Source organism: Rissa tridactyla, chromosome 6, assembly GCF_028500815.1.
Source record: "Rissa tridactyla isolate bRisTri1 chromosome 6, bRisTri1.patW.cur.20221130, whole genome shotgun sequence".
Classification (NCBI taxonomy): domain Eukaryota; kingdom Metazoa; phylum Chordata; class Aves; order Charadriiformes; family Laridae; genus Rissa; species Rissa tridactyla.
Window position 1 is genome coordinate 67,031,624 of NC_071471.1, and position 27,953 is coordinate 67,059,576.

Genomic DNA, 27,953 nt, shown 5'->3' on the forward strand with positions numbered 1-27,953 from the left:
CGTGTTTTCCAGCTGCCCTGTCAGATCCTGTCCCACCTGGAAACACCCTCTGGCTCCCTCAGCTCAGTACAAGACTTATGGCACCACTGTCCCCAGCACCATTTTCTTTGCCAAGGTGTGTGGTAGAACAGACGCTATGGAAAAAGCAGAGCTCACATGAAAGGTCTGACTAGACCAGTGTGATTCAAAAGCCCGTGCACCGGGAATTCTATTGGAAGTCTCCTGCTTGCGCTACCAAAGCCAGAGCATCCTTGTAAGAATTTTTTATTTTTTTCTCTTTTAAGTGTCTTGGCTTATAATTGTCAATGAGGTTTTATGAGCTGAAAAGACAGAGGGCAAGATGTTTAAACTTCCTCAGAAAATCTTTAAAGCAAATGAGCATGCTTTTGACTGTATTCGTTTCTCAGAAAATTCATTTTCATTTAAACCCAAGGACTAAGCACTTCATCCTCACTTCTATAAAAGACTCAGAAAGCAAAACTAAACATTACTACAATTTTACAACTTTCAAAGGGCTTTTTGAATATGGCTAACAGTTCAGAATTTTGCCCAGATATGTTTTTACATGTATACCAACAGATCACTTTCTGTTTAAATTCATTCTATAGATGAGCAAAACCTAGCGTCATATGATGTGACACTCTAGGTAACAGTAGAAAAGACGACTAGACGCCACACTGCGAACTGCATTCTGGCCAGAAAACACAAGGCATTTTCATCAGTGGGAATACACCCATAAAAATCACAGACTGTTTGGAGTATCACAGGTTCAACACATAAAACCACGTTTCAAACTTCATGTACATTCATCTTAGTGTTCCTGGTGGGTTGGCAAACATGGCTTTGAAGTTTTTCCTTCCAAATCAGCCAATGCTGAAATGCATGCAGAGTATTGTGAACCTAGAGACTCAGATTTATTTTATTTTTAATCAAAGTATTTTAGCGCCTATGTTTTCACAGTTTAATCACAAAGAAATCAGTGACAGGCTCACTGCTAGGATACGCCAGAGTGTGGTTAAGCCTACTCCTTTTGGAGAAAGCAATGTGATTTGACGTTGATAAGATCTGCTATTTTTTTTCCAGTTCAAAGCCAAGAGTCACTCTTTAGTTATATTAACCTTAAACCAGCAAGCCATTTTTAGTTTCAAGCCAAGTTTTCTAAGTCTCGGCTAAATGCACTTACTATCTGAAGAGTCACGAATACCAGAGTAAAAGAGCAGATATTAAAACATGTTTTTAATCTTTTCATAAGATACACGGAGAGAAAATATACCCTTTCCTGTAAGGTACACAGCATCAAACAGCTTTGAAGAGAATTCTGGGGTAGAAAACTGTGTTCTATTTCAGGCTTGCCTAAATACATCAGGGGAATTCGTCCAGCACCCCTCACTTTGAGCTCAGAGAAAGCTCTGACTCACTCCTTTGTAATACTTTCTAGTATAAGGAGGTTCACAGGGTCAACTTTTATCCCTAATCTTGTGGAACATTCCTCAATACCTCCAACTCCAGCAGCTTTATGCATGCCAAAATACAGCCTGCAAAACTCTAGCAGCGACGTTTAAACATGCAGAAACTGAATCACAGGCTAAGTAACTGCAGCAGTGCTCTGCTCCTACCTTGTACTAGTTATACCTGGATCTCTTCATAAACTGCACTGAGGAAAGAGCAAGACCAAATGTTTCAAAGTTTGCAATTTAAGTGGGTGAATTTTTTTAAAACAAAGTTTTATGTTCTTCTTTGCATCTGACAGTGAAGAAGTAAAAATGTTTCATTAGCTTCATATTAAATGCATATTTAACTTTGATAAAAACCTGACTGCTAAACTAGTCTTACTTCTTGAGTTTCTCTGACTTTGTTCTATGATGAAGAAAGAATTAAGAAGGAATTTTATTTTCCTTTTCTATTGCCTTTAAATTGAAAAAAAAAGGCAAGTGTCTTTTTTTTTTTTTTTTTGCCTCCAGGGTACCTGCAGAATTTAAAAACAATTTTCAGAAAATAAAGCAGCAGCATGAATTAAAACTTGAGATGAAGAGATGTGTTCTTCAATAATCAATTTTACAGCCATAAAAATCTTGACATGGTAAACCAATATTCATATATTCAACTAGAACTGAATTAAGAAATCATCATCAAAACCTTAAAAGCATTCTAAGCCTCTCTGGACTATGTACTTAGGACTGATGGGGAGGTGCAGTAAAGAAATCTCAATTTTTGTGAATTAAGTCCAGTCTTGTACGAACCTGAAGATACAAAAAAAAAAAGTTACTTAACACATGCTTTCAACATCCATCTGCAAATATCAAAACACGCATAGAGTACAGAAGTCAAAGAGTTTTGCAGTACAGGGGAACATTAAAAATGATACCTGAGGTTAGTGTGTTCCTGCTAAGAACCAGATGCAAATACAACAGATTGTCTCCTGCATGAAAACCAAGTACAACTCTGTTGACTAGAAACATACATAATTAAATTGAGAAACAAGAAAACAGGGTACAACAAACGAGAGTTCTATAGCACTAACAATAACTGAATCACAACCCACAATTTAGGTTTCCACATGCATATTGTACAATGAAAATAGTTTGAAGGCATGTCTGTTTCTACAGCCTCAGTAAACTAAGTTGTGGACATACTTGGATACTTCTAAGGAGACTGCATCTTGCCTTCCTTTTATTTAGAAGTCACACAGACAGGAAAAAAAAATTTTGGTAATACCTTCCAGTATTTTGCTGTAGAAGCATTTCAATGAAACATCAGTTCTCTAACCTATGCAGCTTGTCAGACGCTTGTTGCTAGATGATAAGACCTTGTAAAATGTACTTAAAGCATAATACCACATACTTTGCCAAATTTCCATGTATACATCCTGAAGGACAGGTTCTATATTGTTTCTTAAAAGGCCATAAAGCAAAAAGATGCTGGAAGGAATGCTCTCGGAAGTAAACGTGAACACAGCACCCCCTCGTATACTGGCCTTAAGTCTTCTTCAAAATGCAACATATGTTCAGCAATATACGTTGGTCCTCTGACCTTAGGTATTGACCATTTCAAAATAAATTAGCAATACACACGAAGAGCTGTTACACTTCTACAAGGTCTTGTCATATGCACACTGCAAGTTTATAGTCATTTGCTCACTTCTGAAAATGTTCCTTTTAAGCAATTTGAGAGGTGTTTCACAGACTTTCATATCCTCATTCCATGAAGTACATAAACCCAAGTAGGAGGCAAGATTCATCTAGGAATAGTATCCCAGAAACATTCATGGTTTGTTTATCTTAGAAGTCTGTCTGAAACTTGCCACATTTCTAGATAATTAGTCAAAAATACAACAGAAATTTCTCCTACAAAACCATAGCATATACCTGTAAATGAAAGAAGCCCTAATTCAAAGATAGCAAGAGTTCAGAAAATGATGATGTTGGACCTCAGCCTTCTCTGAGTATTTGCAAATATACAGGACAGATTTATTCTCTACAGAACACAAGCTTTGCACTTAAAGCAAGCAGCAAGGTATAATAAACACTTCCAGCATTTGACTGTACAGCAGTGATCCAGTACGGTAGCTGTAGCACGTAACAGCAGCTCCAAGAGGTTGACTCCATCTTTACGGCCTCAGGTGTACTCATGTAGCTTCCTTGTGCTTTCCAGGTGCAAGTAAAACTCAAGTAGAAATGGTTCTAGAAAGGTATATTGCAAAATTAAACGGTCCTTTTAATAACCAAGAGGGTTACTTTCCCTGCAGTCAGTACCCCAGTTGGAAGATTTGAACTAAGCAATAAATCGTATCAGTTGGTCTTTCCCACCACACTTGATAACCCAACATTAAACGAAACAAATCATTTGCGGAATTAAAAAGAACTGCTTCATTGGAAGGACCAGAGAAACCACACAGAGCATTTTTCATGTAACAGCACCCTAATAATAATTCTCCGTTTATTAAGGTCAAAGAACTAGCTGCTCAGATGGAGGACAGCAGCTTTATCATCACCTGTGATACCTGAACTTCCAGAGTTGGCTCTGGTAAGTCGATTTCCATCTAGGAAATGTAAGCATTATTCACTGTTTCATGTGGTAGACCTGTGATTCTTATTCAATTCCTACCCACGCCTGGCTCCAGAAGTTACACGTTTAAAAATGGGAAGACATTCAACAAGCAGCCGTGCATGCCTCAAACTACTTCAATTATACAAACAGAAGGGTCAATGCAGGCAAACAGAATGCCAAGCTAAGAGGTCCAAATTAAAGAAAATGTCTACAAATTCAGACGCTCAGTGCAAGTTGCTCCTTGAAGTCTTCTTTCTTTATTTGTTTAGTCAACTTAGGCATTTTCACTTGGCTGTTTAATGTGCATCTATTTTCTCAGGAACCAGAAAGAAAATGGCCAAAGCTTATATGTTTTCTATTTTTGCAATTTTAAAGCAACATTATTTTAAGCAAGGAGATAAAGCAAGTTTGTGTCTGAACAATGACAATCCTTCAGATACTGCCATGGTATCTGCGTAAGCCTGTCGTGATTTTAAAGATGTTTGACAATATGACTTGGCACTGATGCTGCTGCATCGTGCTCACTAGTCTGGCGTACATACCACCTCGTCTCACCTTTTTTCCCTTTCCTTCTCCTCCCTTCCCTGCGAGCGGCTGGGAAGGACAGCTGCCAAGTATCTGGGACCAGTGAGAACCCGGGTTCATGCAAAGAACAGAGACTGACCCTTTGTTTTCAAAGGGAAACATTCAAATGCTATCACCCATCACTACAGAAAAGTCAGCTTACACTGAATTCCCTGTCACAACTCCATTTTTCTTCTAAACAAAAAAATACCATCTATGCAACTCTGATGTCTCATTGACAGCTTGAATACTAAGATACAAGGTAAAGCAATATTTCTTCCCACAGCATATCAAAAATTCTTTAATAGCCAAGATTTGGATCAGCTTCAATCAAAGCATGACTGGCTGTGTATTTAAGCAAGAGTAACTTGTATTCAAATAATCATTACTGATGTCAAATTAACTGAGTCATTACCCTTTAAATGTCAGTGAGCAGAGCATATCATTCACATCCATGGTCTAGATCAGCATACATCCCCAGAAAGATGACAAAAACCAGCGTCCTGTTTCTTTTTAAAGTAAAACATTGAGTAAACATTTCAGCATTTTCTTTGATTTGTAGTGATGGTAAAGGTGTGGGGGGATTTTATGCATGTGATACTGAAAAACACAAGTTATCTTCTTAATTTATTTTTTTTAAACAATCAACTGGATTCAGGAAAGTTGGCTGAAATGAAACACGACAAAGACCTTCCCAGCAGCTATTGCGCTGCAGTTGCCATTTTATGAACAGAAACATTATTACATAGCGAAACCCTTAAATCTAACAATGTTGAACAGGCACCACATATGATCAGATATTACAGCAGCAATCCAGATCCCAAACTGTATCAATATACGAAGATTTAAGTTGGAACAAAGCAGTTCTTTACAAATGCCATCCATTTTTTTGAAGTATACTGAATAAAAGATTGCCTGTATCTTGCAATGTAAGAACAGTGCAACAAAATCTTTTATTGCTGACCAGGAAACATGTGATTAAAACAAAGACTTGTGCCCTTGTTCAAAAACAGTCAGATAATTAATAAGTATCAGACACTAATCATGTCCATACAGTTTAAGTCTGCTTCCTTGTGTACAAACACAAGAAAAACAAATCACTGATTTTCTGCAAAACTAAGCCTTATTCACTGTGAGACTTTTTTGGCGAGTGAAACAAAGGAAACGGTTCCGATACAGTGAATAACTGTCTCATGAAGTTATCTTAGTAAGGAAGAAGGTTCTACAGGAGGAGTATGCCTGAAAACAACGTTAACAAACATACACAAGGAGGCAGGACTGATGAAAAGCTACAGGTAACCTTAGATTTACAGCCTTACTACCGCAACTCTGCAAAATACAAAATGGTTTTGTACGAAAAATTTTAAATAAAACATCTTTTACACGATTGCAAGTGCATAGTTTACAAGTTCAGCCTTGTACGCCTGTTGTCAGTTTTACAGCAAAGAGGGACAATGTTCTGACAGATGACAATACAGGATAAGCCCTTTATCATGTTTCACTTTTATTGAACAGCTTCTGCAAATGCAGATTACAACCTTGCTTCAGGTTGCACGCATCAACTTAAGCCATGATAAATCAATGCTTTCTGCAATCCAAATCCTAGTGGTAAGGGGTCAGGTAGTGGTTGGTTTCTGTAGTTAGAGAAATTACAACAGTGTAACAGTCACTCAGAAAAGCAGTATGGTGCAAGAGGCTCTTTGGTGCCAAAAAACTGTCGGTGATGCATTTATGAACGCTACTGAGTAGAAAGCAATCCAAATTACAACTCTTCCTCGCAGTGCTACAGAAACACTAAAGAACATCGGAGACTCCCATACCTTGCGCAGTCTGCGAAGAAATATCACCATTAAAGAAAAGCTGTATAAAAATCAACGACAACAGACTTAAATGAGAAAGTATATCCTATCTTTCACCCTGAAATACAGGTCAGGTATGGCCCAGCTCTACAGCAGGCATATTAAATAATCAGATTTAAGGTGATTTACACATTGAGACCTGAAAGATCACTGCCTTAATCTTACACCCATTTATATGGGCATTTATGTGGCAATGTACTTGCATCATCTAAATCTTCAGTAGCGCCTAAAGAACATACTGCTTACATACCAGCATGCATCCAGAACATAGTCAAACACCTAAAATTATGTAGAAGCCCCAGATTGCAAGTGAGGTCTAAGAAATCCTAAAGTAACTTGCAATTCATATATCTACCGACTTGTGATTTTTCTTTTAAACCAGGTAAGTGTAACAAAAATGCAGACTTGTTTGTGACTTTTTTTTTTTCCAAACTACAATGTATAGGCCGATCCTCGCGTAGATATACACATATATACAAAATTTATAGAAAAACATAAGTCCTGTAGACAAGATCCCTAACTCGAGCGAAAAAACACTACGTATACCATAAAGGAGAAACAGAGATAAAGGGCCAATTCTGTCATCACAAGCACTTATGGTTCCACACTAACTTCAGTCATTATTGCATGCATCAGACACCCAGAGGTACAAGTATCTCTGGGGACAGTTGAGCCAACTGACTAAAATGCTCTCCCAGTATATCTCACTTTCAACCTGATCTAGAAGTCAAGGTACTATTTTAGCATGTCAAGTAGAAGAGGAGGAACAAAACCTCATGTGATTTGCTACAGAGTTAGGTGTAGTTATTTGCACAACCTGGCTGGGTTTAACAAAACTGCAAGTTTCCATTTCAAACTCTATTCTAACTTGCAACACCTGCACGGTAAGAAACAGAAGAGAGAAAATATGCAGTTGCTCAGACATTCATTGAGAACTATCATCTCTAAAAATCAAAAATTCTGTTTCTTTTAAAATGCAAGTTTGCTCCACTGAACTATCACTGCAAATCCTACCTTTTTTTTTTTTCCAACTGTGCCTGCCTCAGCGTATTTCAGTATACAGCTGCAACATTTGCACCCCCTAGCTGTCACAGGTAAGACACAGTACTTATATCTAACTTACATTCATTTTCAACTTCAAATTTATTGAGGCAGTTTATATCAATGTATCCATAAAATAATTCAGAAATAACCCAAGTATACCATTTAAACATCTTCATGATTTATCCATTTACACACTCAGTACACAAACAACCCAGCCTCTGTACAGGTTCATCACATGCAAACCACCCATAAAGACAAAAACTTTAATTAAAAATAAGTCACAACTCAGTGTACTGTTTCAACTGCATCTCCATTTACCAAATGGCACATTGAATATTCTCTAAAATAAGATGTTTTTAACAATCTTGTTAAAAAATTCTTGGGCAAAATATTTCTAGACTTAAAAAACATCAAGATTTTTCAAAACACTCAAGATACTATACAACTTATAATAACCTTGAAATAGGTTTACAAGGTTGTTAACCAAGGTATTTACATACCAAATAATGTAAAGCAAAAAATTCGTATTTCTAATGACAAAAAGGTGATGCATTAAAGATTTATGAAATTAAAATTAAGGCTCTTTGTTATAGTTCTTTATGTAACTTTACATAATAGCCAACTTTGGAAATGTCAGTCTTGCACATTCTTGTCAATCTACTGCATTTAAAGCAGTAGAGTATATTAAGTATTACTTTGAATAATTACATTGCTACTTCTATGTTTGAGCATGCTTTTGAAACACTGTAATTATGAAATATTTACAATTTGTAGCCTTCAAACTTTATGTAAAAGCACAAGTATGACTGTCTGATCTGAATACAAACAACATACTTGCAAAAACGTTTTTACTTCTCAAAATTAAATGCAAATTACTACAGTCTTAATAAGCAAACCAGCTCTGAAAAGTTTTAATGTGTGCCTGAATGTGGACAGTAAAAGTTACGTGAAATTACTCAGACAGTACTGTTTTTCATTTTAGACTGAGCTATTCTTTGTATCCGACTGTTCTCTTTAAGTGTGTAGAAAAATTAAATATTTTTTTAAAAAATTATTCCAAGACCTACATATACTTTCTGAGCTATGCCCACAGGTTTCTTGAAAAATCAATACTGTCTAGCAGGTTGTAATGATTGGTCCACAGTTTATTTCAGGATGTGTGTTCAACTAAAAGCAACTTGTTGTTTTTCAACGTCATTTCTCTTAAAAAGCACAGTGATATAAAACACTGAAGACAGAACAAAAAAAAAAAATGGAATGGTAACCTAAAATTCATTAGCCATTTCTCCTACTATATCAAAATTTGTAGTCAGAATTGTCTTTATTGACTTTATTTTCAATTTTTGTACACAAAGAAAAACATGTTCATATCCATCATGAACAAAAACTTAAAAAGGCAGAACTAGAAGACATTTGTGTCCTTCACCAAAGCAAAGCTGTGCTAAAGGTTCCAAACATTTCCATTTTTAAAATAAATATTTTCTTTTTTTCATTGTCTACATTCCAGTCTTCAGAATGTCACTGGAAACTGCAGCCTATCATGAAATACACACTTTTAAACAGAGTCCCAGCTCACTGTGTTTGGTAGCTTGCCATACCATATCCAGCTTGGTTAGGTATTACAGGAGCACCTTGTCCCTGGGCAGGTTGAGCACCAAATCCACCCATCCAGGCAGCAGATGGAGATTGGCTTAAAAAGAAACACGATGGTTAAAAAAAAAAAGGAAAAAAAAAAGGAAAATAATCATGCAAGCTAGTCAAATTATTTACAAGACAACAGACTAAAAAAAAGAGAACATAAAACCATCCTTTCTACAGTACTGTTAATACCAAAATAGAACAATTTCTTCTTCTCTTTACTTCTTCTTTAATGAGTTATTCAGGTTAAGTGCTACAACATGTGATTCTTGAAAATATCACAAGCTTTTTAAGAATAAAGAACAACAAAAAGCCCCACAAACTTTGGCTACTAGTTGCATATGACAACCACCTCCAAAGGCATGTACATACACGCAGGTGGCTGTAAATCGACATCAGTGATGCAGAAATGCAAAAAATTCCCATCACCTAATTGGCAGGAATGCCAGTGACAGGTTTATCAGGGTTAATATGTTTAATTGGCAAGAGATAATGAAGAATTATGCAAACAAGTAAGTTATTTTAAAAGAATGTTCGAACAAGAAGGTGTTGTTAAGACTTCAGTCTTCAAGACATCAAGTATTAAAAGCCCAACCAAATTCTGAAACCGCACAAGCGAAACCATCAGTATGGAGTTTCTTCTCCCCAGGGTTATGAACCTTTTCGGTAAATACCTGGGCTCCCTGGCTCAGACTCTCCAGTATTCACTACCTCAAGTCAGAATCCAGAAAATTTTTAGGTATCAGACAAAATCACCATCCAAAATTCTACCATAGAAGGTGGTCTTTGTGCCTTTGGTCTCAAAACACCCATACACATAAAATGCGTGATGTGTGGTCAAGTACCGGTCAGAGCAACTTGCCCCCTTATTTGGTCCATGGAAATCATTAAACATAAGCTTTAAGCACGTAGGGGTCCACCTAAGGCTTGAAACCTTGTGCAATCCTTGAACCAAATGAGCCTGAAACTCAGAGATATAATATTCTTGGAATATTCTGAAAAAAATTAAATGCAATTACTCACTCTACTCCAAAACCCTGTTGATTCCATGCTTGGCCATACATTCCATATGATGGTACTTGCCACCCATTAGCCATATATTGCCCATACTGCTGTGGATTTCCATATACTTGGCTCCATTGCCCCCACTGACTGTAATCCACCTAAGGAGAGAATAATTCATTGTACTTCAGGTTCTAGAGATGCATTATGTTCCTTTTGTGCTGCTGAAGGCAACATTTTTGGCTATATCAACTACAGGGCTACAATAAGCAATAATGAGATCAGAAAAATAAGACATTACTGTGACTTAATTAGATCCTTGTACTGAAAAACACATTTGCGTTTGAAAGACCAAAGAATATTTCACTGGATAGTCACCTAGTCTGCAGTTGGTGAACTAGCAAGAATCAGCGTTACCTCAAAGTTTCTCCCTATCTTGAATCACATCCAGAAGACAGTAACAGATACTCCATCAAAATCACTAGCCCAATTTGATGAACAACTGGAACATAACTGAGACAGAACATGGAATTTCATAAGAACTCTACCACAAAATTTAGCTCTTGTAACTGGGAAGGCATTACAGGTACATACACAATTGCTTCTGTAATACAATGAAAAGGTTAAAGTGCAGTTACCTGTTGGAAGTTTTTAGTCATATCAGGGGATTCTTTACCCCAATAACATTTAACAACATGTCCTTCAATTGTGGTTCCATTAACTGAAACAATAGCGTGTGCTGCACTTTCATGGGTTGAAAATCTAAAGAACGTAAAAACAAATTAGTGTTATGCTTTGTAGTACTTTCATCTGATTGCTAAAAAACAGTAACTACATACATACAGGAAATCCAGAGAAAAAGACCTGCTTTCACAGATATTCATCTTCTCAAGTAAAAAGATTGGTGTGCACTTTTAAAAGTTCCGAATATTTCTATGAACATATGGTGACAGCCTTTACTGTATCAGCAGAAGTTCAAGCAAGTGATATTACAGAAAGACGAAACATTACTGGCATTCACAAAATCACAGATTTTATTTTTCTTTGTCCATACCTGACAAACGAGTAACCTTTTTCGGGAAACACCCTTATTTCCATAATCTGTCCAAATGGTGAAAAAGTCTGTCTCATAAGTTGATCTACAACATACAATGTTTCTGAGTTAGGAACTACCTTGGTATCCAAAAAGATTCAGTAATAAAAAAACAACAAACCAAATCATACCTGTTAGCCCAGAGGCAATTCCTCCACAGTACACAGTACAATTTTTTGGACTTGACTGATTTACTACATCTTCAAATCTCAATTGTTTTGTATTATCTATAAAGACAGAAGGTTGTTTTTAAGCAGTAGGCTAACAGTAACCACAGAGTCCAAGACACTTACCTTATACACAAGTATGAATTCCACATTTTAACAAATACATTCAGTATTTTATGGTAGACCAGTAATGCCATCATTACGTTGATATAATATACCAAAAAAATCTATTCTTTAAGATCTGGAAGTCAAGCTAGACATGTAATTAAGTGACATGATTTTGGCAACACTATTTTCTACTCCTCCATTGAACAATGACGCACAAGAGAGCAAGCACAACATAACATTACACAAAGGTCTTACTTTCTTGTGTACTTTTGGGGGCTGGTGGTTTCCGTGTTGCCCAGTTAGTTCTGATCTGACGGCCTCCCAACCACTGGCCTCCCATGTGTACAATAGCATTTTCTGCATCCTAAGGAGATTAAAATAAAGATTATTATAACACATCCAAACAATAAGTACGGTACGTACAAGTCTACTTCTAAAAAAGAAAGTTAATTCTTTTAACAAAACCAGTAAAACTGTATCAAATTCTGAACAACCACAGTGAGCAGTCAAAAAAGAAGTCCCATGAAGCCAATCGGAGAAGGCCCTCACAAGTCATTTGATACAACCATCCTCCCACAGCCCTTTTCTACACATGGGTTAGAAGCCAACGACAATCATACATGTTCTACCTTTACACAACAAGCATCTGTATTAGAATATCTGAAGACTGCCCAAAGTATAATGGTCATACAGATGGCAGAAGCAGTTACTGAAATAAAAATACTATAATTTTAATTATTTTTTTTTTTAAAAAATCAAAGTATTTTGCCAACTGACTGTATTAAAAATACAATACGCAAAGGTATATTTAATAGTAACAAATGAAAAGTCAGGAAAGACTTTTTAACCATCAAAACCCCTCACTGAAAAAGTTCTCAGATGCATCCCAAGTAACACTTACATCATGCAGTATGTGTTTGCAAAAGACATTGTATAACAAGATCTGGATGTGTTTTTTCAGAATCTTAATACGCACTCAACATAATAGGCCCAGTTTAGGTAGAAAAATCATATGTTCTGGGAAAGCTAAATGGTAGTTACTAAGAAACTGTAACGCTGAGATACAAATAGATTGAGCATCTAAGTTTTCTTTTATTTATTATTTGCGTACCCTCCCAGCCCTGTCCCATCCTCTCGTCTGCCCTCTGGAGGCACGTGATATATGTCTGAGCACAGATTCCTTTGGAAGTTCTCTAAATATTGAGGTCATTGTATTAAAAAACACACACACACGAGAGTCCCACACGGCCTAACTTATCTTGAGCATGAATTAGAAGACAATCTTTAAGTTCACATCTAGTAAGGAAGGGATAAGTTTGCTGACACTTGCAAGAAGCTATTTTTTCCCCACTCAATTTGAAATAGTATGTATGTTTGAAATGCTTTTCCAAGGGCACAAAGCTTAAGACAGAAAATGCCAAGCACAAGGGACAAAGAGAACATGTGGACAAGTTAAAGGTGAGCAGCTCGCTGGAAGCCTTCAGTGTGAAGCAGGACAATGCTGTAACAGACTCAAACTCAAATCACTCAGAACCTTGATCCTCCTAAGTTTTAATTAAACAGAATGCTCATTTTTAAGACAATACATAAATACAAAAAAGAAATTATGAGAGATGACCAATACAGAAAAAAAAACCCAGACCTAAAAGACAAAAACAAACCACCAGACAATAAAAAAGTCTGAACTTAATCAAGTACTTTGGTCCCAAAACATAACAACTGACTAGGACAGGAAACTAGCTCTAATGAATCTTGCTGCCAGTCTTGAGGATCATAGCTATGACAAAAATGGAACAGAGCCCATGCCATAACTGTTCCATTTCAGTGTAGGAGTTTAACTTTCTCATAACCATGGTGTGCATTAACACCTCAGGCTGGAGTACCCTAAGTCTCGCTTCCCCAAATCTATGGGGGATGACGATAAATTCTGAAAAACAGGCCTTACGCTACCAGCTCCGGATGGTCGTGCCGTAACCTGGTAGGTGCAGCTGCTGTTTGAATGAACAGCACTCAGGACATAAATTTTAGAAGTACTTTTTAGTATTACATTTAGAATTCACCCATTCATTTTGTAAAATGAATACAGACTTTAAATGGGAGTTTTTATGGCTCAAGTCTTAAAAGAATCCAGTAACTTGCATTCCATGTGACTGTTATAACATTTCCCCTACGGTCACAGAAAGCAAACACAACCGTATGATAAGGGAAGAGGGGTACAAGGAAATAAGACATCTATTCCTCTTGTCTGAGCTGCAACACAAGTAAACAAAGTGCAAGTGGAAAAATGACACTAAATAAAGGCATTCAATGATATTATCTTATGGCACTTGTAAATCTGAAGAAAAGAAATTCCAACTTTTTCTTCTGATTAAGATTCAGCTCCAGATAACTGGTACAGAAGGTGGAGCCTTGACATGTAGGACCTATGACCACACACACACACTTGTACGTCTAAAAGCCTGAACTGGGTGTGTTTTTTCTGTGCAAAATATTTAAGGAAAACCGTTTACACAGTTTCCCCATGTTGTCCTTAACATGCCTCTAAACACATACAGCTCAATTTTCCAATTAATTTTCACAAATTTCTTAGGCTGCCAAATGTTTAACTTCCAAATTGCCAAGAATTATTTGTTAAGTCAATTGTATTGCTATAAATGGTAGGGCATAGCATTACTTATCTGATTTTTATCATTACTATTGTGATTAAATTCTACAAATAACATTTTTAATATCTGTATCAGAAAGGGATACTAGTCACTCGCCAGAATCATCTTTTCCTAAGCGTCATCCGATACATAATAAATATATAAACAAAGAGACAAAACTAGAAGTTTTAAATCTTACTCACCAGTTTGTTATAAAAAGATACAAAACCATAGCCTTTTGACTTTCCAGTTGCCATATCTTTAACTACCCGTGCATCCCTGTGAAAAGAAGCACAGCTATATGAGGGTAATATTAATAACCTGCAAAATAAAAACTAAAAGGAACCACACACACTGTATTGTGAGCATAATTTTTTCTTATAAATTCAGTTAGCCCTAAAACTACAGTCATTCCTGAACTCTCCCTATTGCTTCTTTACCTGTTAGAAAAAAGCAGTAGGACAAAAAAAATAACATGTAATAAACATGCAACCTATCCACATAACCTATACTGGCTAAAACTAGAATGTTCAAATTTGAAGTATAAGAGAAACAAAATTTCCTTTTCTAATAGTCTATTGGCTAGGGTCCTCTAAGGTTTACTGTTCTATAAATTACTGTAACAATTCTATCTAATTTACCATGCATTTTCTAAATAGTTAAATGTCTTCTGCCTAGTGATACAAAATATATGAAATATTAAAAAATCGAAAAAGAGGAAAAAATAGGAATTAAAAGGCATACATGGCCTGTTAACAGATTTCTTTATTTTTCTTGGTCAATTCTCTACCATCATTTTGGAGTTTGGGTAGCTGTAAATTTTGAAAAATTGACATTTTCAGAAATTTAAGAAAGGAGAATAAAACTAACAACAATGCTAAGCACACCAGTACGAAAACAACAAATTTACACAGAAATTTTAGTGAGTAAGTTAAAATGATTGGAAATATAGAACTGCACTGAATATAGAATGTTAAAATGTAAATACTAAAATATGTATATATAAATAATGTATAATAAGAATAAATAGAAATGAGAAAAAATCTACAACTGAGTTCCAGTGTGCACAGTTCCTTGCAGTTAGCCTTCAAGATCCTGTCCATTCTTATGAGCAATTCTGCAAAATAACCAGAATGCTATTACTTTTAATTGTGACTTGGACTTTAGAAAAACTGCAGGTCTCAGGTATAAATATAGATTGAGAAACAGAAACCTGAATTATTCTCTTTAAATTGATTTTTAAAACAGTACTACTTACCACATAAAGAGACAAAAAGCAAAGTAAACAAAATAGCAGAGGTAAGAAATAAGATTTATGATTCATTTAAAAATATGCGTACAGAACAAGAGAAAAATAAGAATTTTGTTCTTAGAAATCTATTCCTGTAAAGTAGTACAAAAACGTTCATGTGCAACTTTGAAAGTTTTTTATAACGATAAACTGATAGAATATTAACAGACTATTTTAGTAGCAGTACTCTTACGGGCATACATACTTTAGCACTCACAAGGATTCTTGTAATGTTCAATTAAAGCAACAGGTGATTTAGTATCACCTGAATTATCTGTGAGAAGTTTAAAGAAACATTCTCTTAACTGGTAGAAATGTGCACATATTGTAAATCCACCACTCTTTCATTTAAATATTATAATCTTAATTCATCCCCTGTTATCATCCAAAAAAGTAGATTTCAGTCTCGTAAGTATTAGCTTTTTTCAAAGTGTTCGAGTTACTCAACCAGCTGCTTCATAAAATTATATTCTAATTGCCCGGTTTTCCATACTGCCTATGAAACACAGTATGACTGCATACAAAATACACTGGGGACGCAACATATACCAGTTGTCAAGTCACTACTCTGTACACATTCTGAACAATAAAAAGGTCACACTTAGGAACAGTAATTAAATTTTAATAAAAAGTTGACGGACATTGGCATATAAATTAGGTTAAAAGCACATTGCTTTCAGCGAAACCGGAGCACAATTACATTACTGTATTTACAATCACGATATAGATACTGAGATGAAACAATAACCCCTCTTTACCACCCACCCAACACAAGGAAATTAACATCAGAAAAATTATCTAGAAAGATAATAAATAACATTTCAACTCAGAAACAAATTATCACTGTCATATTTTCTAACCGATATTGGAAATGTTTATTATGATACTTACGATATTTTACCAAAAGGAGCAAATGCTGACTTGATGTCTTCTGTTGTTATTTCTGGACTTAAATCCCCAACGAACACATGGAAGTGATCTGAAAATAAATAATTTACTAATCAAATATTTAACTGCTATCTAAAATTTCAACTCCTGAGAAAGTGATGCTCTGCACACAGCACTGGGAACCAGGAACGCCCAGGATTCCATTTGATGAGCAGCAGCAATTTAATCTGTCCACTCCAGTTTCCCCAGTTGTAAAGCAGAAACAGAAGAATTAGTTTGCAAAATTCTATTAAACACAAGATGGGAAGGAGAAAAGTTATGTTTAAATGCATTTACAACAAATTATTACCACGTTGTGAAGTATTTGTGTAGAAGTGATACTGTGCCATTACTTTACTTACTGGATGTATCTTTTTTCTGGCTACTTGGTGTTGTTGCCCAGTTTACTTTGACCTCCTGAAAATAAGTACAAGATTTAGTATAAATCCACAAAAGTCTTACATTTTATAAGTTCATTCAGGGGTGGGTTACAACTGTCAATGTTTACAAATCATCATTCAATGTAAAACACTGTCATAATTAGAACATCACAAACAATGTGTTTCCTAAACAAGACTTACTTTTTAAAAAATCAATGTTTTTAAAAGATTATTCTAACAATATTTAACTTTGGTAAACACCTTCAACAAAATGAATGCCCCACAGTTATTAATACTTTTTACACACACCTATATTCCTTAAATCTAAGATTACAATGTAAGCAACTTACCTTTCCCAAAATTTTTCTCCCATTCATAGCAGCTAATGCAGCAGCTGCATCTCTGTGTTCATAAAATTCCACAAAGCAATAAGGGTCATTGCTTGTATGCTGCAAAACAGAAAATCCAACAGAAGAGTTGACCCTTCTGCTATCGGGTTGCTGAGAAGAAAATCCAGGAAAATATATTACTTATAGCTAGAAACTTTAAGAACGATTTGCATTAGATTTATGAAATAGCCTTTGACATTACACTTAAATGCAAGAATTATTAAGATGGACTTTTTATTAAAGGTCTAGCAATTTCTGAAGTGTAGTTTGCTCGTCTGATTTAAGTTTACTGAACTAAAAATAATTCAACTACCAGAAAAGCGATGTGCAGACTGTATAGAAGTGAGGAAAAAAGTGGAAGAATGCAGAGAAGAATAAAAATGGTCTTCTGCCTCATATATATACTCAAAGCTTGAGAAGTTTGTTCCCCAGATACATTTTTGCCAATCTTCTCTCTCCTCCTACTTAAGAAGTCTTTCCTTTTGTCTGAAAATCACTAGCAGACAGCAGCCTAAAAGCTGCATGTTCTCAGTCTCAAGTGAAAAACGTTATACCCAGCAACTGGGAAACTGCCCTTTAAACGGACTCAAAGTAGTCTGACTGAGGGAAAAAAGATGCTTGTTACTCTGTTAAATCATGGCTATAACCTGTTTTTGTAGGATGCCTATCGAATCACCATCAAAAATACTAAGAAACAAAGCTCACTGAAGTATTAAATGTACCAGAGTATTAAGTGTAAAGAATGTAAAAGTTTTCAGAAAATTTGATCAAGTGGAAGTGATGATTAGAATGCCAGCTTTAACATTGGATTTAATCTGCCTAAAAGATGTAATGAGTATAAAAACTAGAGCCTTACACCAAAGTATCTACATTAACTACTCTGCATGTACATGGACCAAAAGATGATAAACATTAATAGTCAACTAAACAAATTATTTCTTGCCTGGACAGGGAATGGTCTAGCACATTAAGAAACTGCTTTGGCATCAGTATTACTGGATATGAACCTCCCCCCCGTCTGGAAGGACACAGCTCTAACACAAGGTAAGAGCAGGCCTTTACCAGTTTTACTGTTTAAGTTCTGAAAACTCATACACGCTTACATGGACAACGAAATTCTAATTCTGCCCCATCAAACTGGACTGTACATCTTCAAACATAGTTCTGTCTACAGCTGAAAAGGGAAGCTATTAAGATCTAATAGCTGAACTGATCACAAGTCCTTTATATACCTAAAATGATTAAGTTGTCTGAAGCCATCCTTTTAAACAGTCAGTACTAGCTATTGCTAACTGATGCAAAATGAACAGACAAGAGAAAATGTATCTGGGATCATAAAAAAAAAAAAGGACTTTAACTCACAACAGCCATGAAGTGCTGTAAAAGCACATTCACTCCAGATGCCCCAAAACAGTAAGCTTTAATTGACCCCCCTCCCCATTCTACTTTCCTGCTGCAATGAAAACAAGATTTGGGAAACCCATTTAAGGCCTTAGAAGATTTAGTGCATTTTTGCCTCAACTGAAGTGCACCTTCAGATTGTGAGGAGGTCTTCTTTAGCACTAAGAACTTGTCTGAACGTGAGAAGAGCCTCTCAATGGACAGGTAAGATTCACTTAAATGCAACTCGGTGCCTATGAAAGTTCACACCACAGTGACTAGAAGGATGGAGAGCAGGGACGGGTACTTTGACAGTTAAAAGCGCCGTAGCTGCGGGCCAGCTCCAGCCGAGAATCCAACCTGCGCGCAGTGACTGCTTGGTGACAGGTGCTAAGGTCAGCCCAGTGCGGTCACCTCCCGAGGACTGAATATAGCTGCGAGTAGCTTTTTGTTTATCTACTTATTTCATAAAGGCATCTCACTGGTTAGTTCTACAGTTATTTAAAAAAAATCTTAAAACCACAAAGCCTAAATCAAGGTAAAACGAGTGCTGGAATTTCTCATCTGGTTCTCCAGAAATCAAACTGATGGTTAACAGCTCTCAATCAGCCAAAGCCAGGAACAGCAGGACCTTATTTCTGAAGCGTGTATGACAATCAAAACTGTTTTTTCAGAAAAACTAATAACTCTGCTCTGTTATCCTTCTGTGTAGTTATCTTCCTCCAATAAACTTATAGAAAATGTGGCAGAGCTCTTATCTTCACTAAAAAGTTTTCATGAAGTGCCCCATGGGAAATTATTAGTTAAGACAAAGATGAGAGTGATTAAACAAGCATCAGGGGGATAATAAGCAGCTAAACCCCAAAAAAGCAGCGTGTCACATTGAAAGGAAAAGACCACAGAGGAGCTACTAGTGTCCAAAGAGGAGCTTTAGTGTTCCTGTAGAAGTCTGGTAGCAAGACTTGCCTTTTAATACTTTCACTAACAACCTTGACAAAGAAATAATGTCACTGTACTCAGGAAATCTGTCATTACAAGTTAGTAGAAAGCATAAGAAGTAGTAAGAAGTAGGAACAGCATAAAGAAAAACAGAGTTAAAGAACCAAAGTTTAAACCTAGCAAAAGTTTCGATTAGTCCCTGCGTGCTCAAAGTTTATCTGTTATAAATGAAGAAGGAAGGAAAAATATCACGGAGCAAGAAGTTGCCTAGGATATGTCAACAAGATCACAGAAATGGCTACCAACCCTAAACGTATCAGAGTACTTACAACGGAGAGAAGAAAGTATTAATACTTACCAACACTTTGTACAAAAGACCTTATCTGGAATACTATGGAAATTTTGTCACTTTGTTTCAAGAAAAAAAATAATTTAAGAACAGACAGGTGCAGAGCTATTTGCACTGGCTCAGAAGAGGCTCAGGAAGAACAAAACTTATTTTGAAGGATTTTTTACTTTCCATCCACAGCGAAGAAACATTTATTGGAGAGGGAAAAGAATTACTGAGGCTGATGTTCAAATAAAGTGAAAAAAGTACAAAACAGCCATGAATAACACCTGAAACAATAAGGTTTCTGATAATCAGAACAACGTGGTTCTGAAAAGAGAGGGTAACAATCTTTTAAATAAAGTGGAATCTCATCATCAACTGGTAAAAAGGCAAAAATACAGGACTGTACACAACAACAGGTCTCTTCTGCAAAGTCATCCCCAAAGCCAAACACAATCAACCGAAAAAAACCCACTACCAGTCATGTCAAAAGAAGCCCCCAACTCCATTAATTTTGCACAACTTTATTTTAAGTTACATTATTATTTGCTACCCCCCTGGATGTGGAAGGCCTTACCTCTGTTATCATTTTACAGCTTTTGCATGGTCCAATCTGGCTGAACAACTGAAGTATAAGAACTTCAGTCACATCTCTGGAGAGGTTTCCTACATAGCTACACAAGGAAACAAAAAAACGAACATTTTAAACCAGAAATTTTCATCTTTTCAAATGTTATTATGATTTTAAAGTCTTAAATGACTATGAAAAATCTCCCTTTAAATATCCCAAGTATCTTAAAGATACTATTTACAAATTATTTCACGATACAGTTTTAATGCAGCACTCATGAGGTTTCTAAATTATAAAGTTGGCCGCACAACTGAGAACACAAAGCTTGATTCAGACATAATACTGGACACCGATATCTAGTGCCAGTCATTTCTTTGGCAGAGAAATGTCAAAAGCAGGAAGAAAATGGCTCAAGGATGTTGGATAGAACAAGCAACCAACCAGGCAAAGATGTTTTAAGTTTCCCTTCCCGCTGAGCATCTAATCAAGACTACTTCTGAATTTGGGTATGAACCCGCATCTAACTCCTATTAGTTCAGTAGTAGGAACTCAGACAGGAATTGTGCTGCCTTGCAAGCGACCAACTCAATTCTTCTGTTTTCCTGAACATTCGGAAAACCAGCCCACTCACTGATAGGCAACGCAACTGATGTGGCATTATGCCGTAGGAATGCTCCACACTGAATCTATCTCAACAGCTACCACCTCTGTAAAACTCCCCAAAATTCTGGCAGTCTTATTTTAGTATCACCCATACTTCCTGATTTTTTTATTTATAAAACTGTACAAATAATTCCAAGTTTTGAAATACCTATCAAGTTTAGATCGAGTCCTAGACTGCCCAGATAGCCAGAAATCTAGTAACAGACTTTTAGAACTACTTCTAGATACCCTGCTACGTTTTACACTCACAAAAAGTAAAACCAGGTCACAGAGATGGATGAGAAAGAGTCATGCATGCAAAACTGAATTCTTTAAAAAAAAAAAAAAAAGCAACTGATTTGTAATCTAACTGTAAACAAAGTGATCCACTAAAAGAAAGGCTTGTCACAGCAACAGAACTCAAAAGTCATCAGCACGGGGACAGTCACTATCTTTACAAATAAGCCTGTCAAGACAAAGTATTCAAATGCAGCCACTAACAGGAGCAGAACTTTTGTGATTTAGCTGTTGAAATAACATACGTTTTATTCATTTCACTCTGATCTATTATAGAATGTCATAATACAGCAAACTAAAGTCAGTCTGAGCTGTTAATACACCTCAGCAAACACAAATGAGAACCAGCATTTCTTAGTCTACGCATAAACCAAATTCTTCTGAGTACAGCAACTTAAGTGCACACTTCTTTTGCTTAACGGGCATCCCTATGATATTTTGAAAAGCCATTTCTGTGTTTGACAGCTGGACTTTCACCTAGCTTCAGCAAAATTAAAATGGAGACTATTTGTTTTCATCTGAACACCACACAATGATATCAACAGATTTTTGTTTACGTTGAAAGAATAACAGCAACTATGAAACAGCTCTGCGCTTCCTAAGTCAGGACTTCAATGCTACGCAAGATGCAAAGTGAGTTTCTTATACATCACATCACCTCAATATAGAAACATCCATTAAAAGCTTTCACGTACTCATTACTTTCTTACTAAATACGTATGAATTAATAGAAGTCATTAATAGAAGATACGTTTGCAGCCTGTATTGTTACGAAGCATTTCAGTAAAGAAGTTAAAAATTGCAGAATCCTGCAAGACCCACTACAGGTCTTACAAATTGCACACCACACCGACTTTGCAATTCTCTATTCTGAAAACCTCACAGTTAAACATTTATCCACACCTTCCTTCTGAAACCCTGACTAAATTTTTGTTAATCATTCACCAAGATTAAATTGTAAATCACTAATAGTTTTAAATGGAAATATTAACCTTTGCAGATACTACTAAAATCAGATGGAAAATATAACCACCAGTAGGAATTCCCACATAAAGTGTCAGTACTGCTGTGAACTTACTACTAGTACTTGTTTCCTCTGTATGTTGTAGACCCATATTAGTTAACACCATGCCTTAACAGCATACGGATATAAGCACCTATGTGGTAGCACTGACATAAAATTAAACACAGTGAAGTCTTATTAACATTATTTATTTCTACTGCAAAATCAGATACAATAAGGAGTACAATTAACAATACAGAAAACCAAAACCTCAGCCCCTTCTGCATAGTATTAGTATGTACTTTGGAAATGCAAGAACTCTGAAAAGCAACCTGAAGAATTCCTCTTGGTCTGACAAAAAAAAGCCAGGAAAAGACATTCCTTAGAAACCTATTAAATTAAGGTAAGACAAATTACACTGATTGCTCGAAGAGATACCAGGTGCTTCTCCAATACCACTATGTCTTCATCAAGATAGCTGTGAGTGGGAACGTTGCATCATGAACCTTAGCTATGAAACAGGTCGCGTCTTCATAAAAATCAGCAGTGTAATTCTAGACTACGTAATTGCTAGATTCAAACGGGATGTAAGGTCCTAATGGTCCATTAATTCTCTAAACATGTATGATAAATACTGCCTTGATGTGTAATACTACCACAGTCAGAAGGCATTAATACTTTTCACAAGTTGCAAACACTCTGAAGCCTGAGTAATACACACGCTGGCAATACTTCACAATAAAAGGTTCGTGTAACAAGGGCAACATTCACAGAGACCCAAATCTCTTGAACTGCATGTAAAAATATGGGAATGCAAAACTCTACAAATTTGAAACAATACACTAAAAAAAAAAAAAAATCAGACTTGATCGTTACTTTCATGTCTTCAAGTAAAGTAGGTTGCAGTAACATTACCTCCTTCAGTACAGTTAAAGATGACAAAAAAAACCACAACACAGAAGCGAACATCTTCAGTGTAAAATGTTTGAACACTGTATAACTAAGGAAAGAAATATATTCAACACATTAGGAACAGAAACCTTACCTTTCTGGAAACACAAACCTTCCTCAGCTGATGCTAATCACCTGCCACGCAGCACCAGCCCATTGGTGCACCCAGTTTTCCCCTTTCTAGCTCCATTTATACATGATATAACATAACACGGTATTTTCTATTCTACTTCATGAAATCAAAATAAGCAGAACCACACCTAAAGAAAACACATGGCTTTTAACATGCCATTGCATGGTATTTCAATCTTTTTGATTTGTTACATTCTAAAGGATATATTATTCAAACTTCTTAAAAAATTATAAAACCCTACAGAAAAAAAGCACTTACTATACTTTTATAGGCTGTTGTCCTGGTTAATGTGACAGGGCAGCAAAAGTTGGGGCTTTTTGCATACAGGCAATAGTGTTTGTTCCCTTCTGAAAGTCTGAAGCACTTAAATACCAATTAATAAGCACACAGGGGGAAAAAAAAACCCAACCCTCAACCGTATATATATCTCCTGATATAAATTTCAATATTTTACACTTTTGAATGCTGCTGACAACACAAAGAATAGGAAAACTGTGCTTGAAATTCAGAGATCTTGTAAAATTATCTGAAGAATAAAAGAAGTGCATATCAGCAAGTAATGAGTTTTAGAATTAAACTCTTCAGCTTGAACAAGAAAATCCTCTTTGTGAAGGTAAACAGGTTTTCATTGTATCCTAGACAGGTAAGGAAGACAGGGACATTTACAGCCACTACTTTTAAGTCCACAAAGTCCCCTACACACTACTTGGAGGAAGGAGTAAATATGTTTTCACAGTCATACAGACAACATGCAAGGAACGGCAGATTCCACATTTAAATGAAGAAAGTATGATAAGCAATAAGGTCACTGATGTGGTGGAAAGCCCACAGAAATTCTAGTAGCATCTCTGCCTGGTGCTAGTGAGCTACTGGGAAGAAAAGGATACCAAGAAAAATCCAGTCTGTAGACTCTCCTAGCAGACAATATTCCTCTACTGAAAGGAAGTATAAGAGAAGTGAATCCAGTTCACAGTTGAAGTCCTACTTCTGCACCCCATCCAAATTCCACCACACTTAGAATATCCCACAGCTAATGATACAACAACTTGTAGGTATTCAGTGACTGCTCATGAAGTTTTTTTTCTAAAACCATTTATAAGAAGAATATACAAATTTGGAACTTTTCTTCCAGTTACCAGTAACAGCCAATAACATTAGCAACATACTACGTTTCTAATAGTCTGGTTTTCATTTTAAAGTAGAAAAAGGACTTTGATACAGCTTGTGATGGAAGGACATCTGACAGTACTCACAGAAAACAAAGCTTTCAAGTGTTCTATAAAAAAACTAATTCAGAAGCCCACAGCTCATTTTAGGACCAGCTCAAAAAATTACACATTGTGAATTTTCTATATCCCATTTGAATTGAGGGGGGTGACAAATCCTACAAAAAGGCCCCCCTTTCTCAAGTTACCTTCAAATTGTTTAGAGCAGTAAAGAAAACTTTTTGGCAGAAAATACTGAATGTTACTCTCCACATTTCTATAAAGGCCTACGAGTTATGAAATGTGAGAAATAAAAATGCAAATGGTGCCTGTTTTCTATATTAAGCCTCAGAAAATATTTTGAATTCTTAAGAGGTTCATGACTGACCTATCATGACTGAAAACAACATAACAGACCTGTAAGTACTGCAAATAGAAACAGTTATTATTCCTGAGATATTTAAAATGGGCACAAGCGTTAGGTGAGCAGTGGTTAGGTAGGTTTTTCTTTTTATAATAAAAAAAAAATTTCTTGCAAGCGTTAAAAAAGAAAACTCCTACATGGCCAAACAGCTACAGAAACATTTGTTCTTCACTGACACCCCCCCACCTCCCGAGAAAACAAACAAACAAACAAAAACAAGGAGTTCAACCTACAATATTATTGGTTATTCTTGGGGGCCAGCGAGTTTTATTTTAATGAGAGATAATAACTACTATACATGAGAAGTACTACCCAGGATAATAATCTTTAAAACTTGCAATTCTCAATTTAAAGATAAAGTAGGGACAAAAAGGAGACGCATGAAACGCTACAGCAGAATTTTTGTGTTCTATGAAAAAAGCCCTCAAATAATTACAGGAAAGTAACCCTACATGACTGTGGTTACTACAAAACTACTAGGAAATGAATGTATATGCTGTTTGTTAGTTTGACAAATTAAACAGAGTCACATGTATGAAATAAAACATCTTGGGCAGCTGTAGAGATGCTATTTCAGACATCTTAGTACAAATGTAATATTTTCCTTGTCAGCGACTATGGGCTAAGTCGGGTCATCGATGGATGCGTTAGTAAGAACCACCCACTTGTTAGCAGTAAAAGAACATTTTAAAACTTAGTCTAGATACAGCACTTATTTAGAAAAAGAGGAGCCAATCGGGAAGAGAGGAACCTTGAAAATAAAACTGAGTAAAATGCTGTGCAACTTTGCCCTTTTCCCTCCTCTCACGCTCAGAAAACTACATCCACTATCAGGGCCAAGCAAACTCAGACCATCTGGGTAGTCAACACAAAAAGCATTTAAGATATGCTTATTTAAACTATGCATCTCAGGGAGCAAGGACTAAGTAAGCACTTATACTACACCATAAACAAGTTAAAAGAACTTTTGCAGACATAGGAAGGAGAAAAGACACAAATTCGCTTGAAAAGCCTTAAATGCCAAGTCATCATTTTGTTAGTGGAAACAAAATTCAGACATCTTTTACTCTGTTTTCAGTAGTTTCTTTTAAGTTGCCTTCAATCCAAATTATCTTTGAAAGCCTTTCTGAAGGCTGCTACTGTCCCAAAAACTAAATAGATAAAGATTTCATTCGCACTGTCTCGAGCTGCGTTTCTCCTACGGGCGGCCCGAACACTCAACTGTTCATACAGCACGTAGCAACATCCTTTGGAAACTGGAAATCTAGGAACTCGTTAAGATAATCAACAGCAGAATTATATTATCTCAAGTGCCTAACCACACATACTGGCCCCCTCATATAAGCCAACAGGACAAAGAAAACTCATCAAAACCATACCTGCAGAGTTGAAAAGAACTCAACAGCAACCAAAAACAACAAAAAAAAAAGCTCAGATTTATATTTTTAAACACAAAACAGATGACAGCCACCAACTGATCAAACACTGCCTAGAGAGACACGGCCAACACACAGTTATTTCTTTTGCCAGGGCCCAAGAGACGGCTACCGAACCACACTCTGAAATAATGGAGGGAAAAGGGATTTTTTTTCCCTCTCCTGCCCGCCCCCCCGCCCGCTTTTGCGGCGTCCCCCATCCCACCCGCCGCAGGGAGAGCACAAAGAACTTTCCTAAGGCCGGGAAGGGGACGGGCGGCCCGGCCCCAGCAGAGACCTGTACCCGCCGGCGGGGCACCGGGGGCTCCGTCCCCAGCCACATCCCCCGCCCTCCCCCCGCCAACACCACGGCAGCAGCTGCGTTTCCCCCCCGATTTTCGCCCCGAATCGGTGCAACGCAAGCCTCTGCGCCCTCCCCGCCTGGGCTGCTGCGCTCTCCCCGTGGCCCCCCCGCCTCCAGCCTCCCCCCGCCGCTCCCCCCCGTCCCTCCCCATCCCCACCCCTCCGCTCCGCTCCCCCGGGACCCCCGCGGCCCTCCCCCCGGCCCCGCTCGCCGCGCACCCCCCCGGCCCCGCCGCGGCCCGGCCCCGCACGCCGCCGGGAGCGCATCCCGCTCCCCGCCGCGCCCCGGCCCTCTCCGCCCCGGGCCCGCTGGGCCTCGCTCCTCACCCCCGGAGCGCCCCCCACCCCGGCTCTCCCCGCCGCTCCCTCTCCACTCACAGGGTCCTGGGCTGCCCGTCGTCTTCCATAATGGTGGGCGAGCGCCGCTCTCAGCTGCACCCGCGGGCAGCGCCGGAGGGGGGCTCCGCCGCGCAGGGAGGCGAAGGGAAGGTGAGGGTGAGGGCCCCGGCTCCCCCCGCTCCGTCTCGCCCCCTCGCCAGGTCCCGACACCGCAGCCCGAACAGGAGAGGGAAGAAGCACCACAAAATGGCCGCCGCCACCAGACACTCAGGAAGCCGCGCTCTGCGCAGCCGCGCCCCGCCGGCCCAGCTCCCTCTTCGGGCCGGATTCTCCTTCCCGGTCCCCGCCAGCGCCGCCGCGGAGCTCGCCGGGGATGGTAGGCACTGACAGGGAGAGGGCGGCGGGACGGCGAGCGGGGCCCGCTGGCCTTCTGGGCGCTGTAGTCCCTCCGACCGCGCACTGCGCCGCGGGCGCGGGGGGGAGAGGCGGGAAAGAACTACCGCTCCCGGCAGGCCGGGCGGGAGCCGGGCGGCGGGCGGGACGGGCGGCGCGGCTGCCCGCCTCCCTCCCCGCCGCCGGGGGCCGGCCCGAGCGGCGCCCATTGGCCGCCAGCAGCCCGGGAAGATTCGCTTGTGGGAGCCGGAGACGAGCGAGGCAGGGCCGGCTCCAGGCCCCGGCCCTAGCCCCGGCCCCGCGGGGTGCCGCCAGCGCTGGCCATGGGCCGCCGCCCTGGGAGGAGTTGGGGAAAGCCCCTGTTCAACCACAGACCCCTGGGGGGTTTCTGTGCGGGGAGGGTGACACCGATG

At 38.1% G+C, this 27,953-nt stretch overlaps 1 protein-coding gene across 3 annotated transcripts; it reads right to left on the minus strand.

Moving 5' to 3' along the window:
• Window positions 1–5,545: 5,545 nt before the first annotated feature.
• TIAL1 (TIA1 cytotoxic granule associated RNA binding protein like 1) lies at window positions 5,546–27,497 on the minus strand. Of its 3 annotated transcripts, none has more exons than XM_054207359.1 (12): window positions 27,187–27,497; window positions 20,382–20,478; window positions 17,116–17,265; window positions 16,748–16,802; window positions 16,350–16,437; window positions 14,371–14,446; window positions 11,778–11,886; window positions 11,379–11,474; window positions 11,209–11,293; window positions 10,793–10,916; window positions 10,176–10,315; window positions 5,546–9,204 (listed from the first exon to the last, which is right to left on the minus strand). In XM_054207359.1, exons 1-12 carry the CDS (start codon window positions 27,213–27,215, stop codon window positions 9,087–9,089), a joined length of 1,167 nt encoding a protein of 388 aa, XP_054063334.1. In that variant the 5' UTR covers window positions 27,216–27,497; the 3' UTR covers window positions 5,546–9,086. The 3 variants fall into 3 exon arrangements, with proteins under 3 accessions (XP_054063334.1, XP_054063336.1, XP_054063337.1); XM_054207361.1 differs by having other exon boundaries at window positions 17,116–17,214; window positions 27,187–27,495; XM_054207362.1 differs by lacking the exons at window positions 16,350–16,437; window positions 16,748–16,802; window positions 17,116–17,265; window positions 20,382–20,478; window positions 27,187–27,497 and adding an exon at window positions 14,912–14,977.
• Window positions 27,498–27,953: the final 456 nt, after the last annotated feature.

Bases quoted from the DNA above. Each gene is read 5' to 3' on its own strand.
- TIAL1 (XM_054207359.1), bottom strand. From the start codon at position 27,215: ATGGAAGACGACGGGCAGCCCAGGACCCT. The intron at 11,475-11,777 runs GTAAGACCTTTG...CTGTCTTTATAG, and splicing joins CCCCAAAAGTACACAAGAAA to ATAATACAAAACAATTGAGA. The intron at 10,917-11,208 runs GTATGGACAAAG...TACGTTCTTTAG, and splicing joins AAAGGTTACTCGTTTGTCAG to ATTTTCAACCCATGAAAGTG.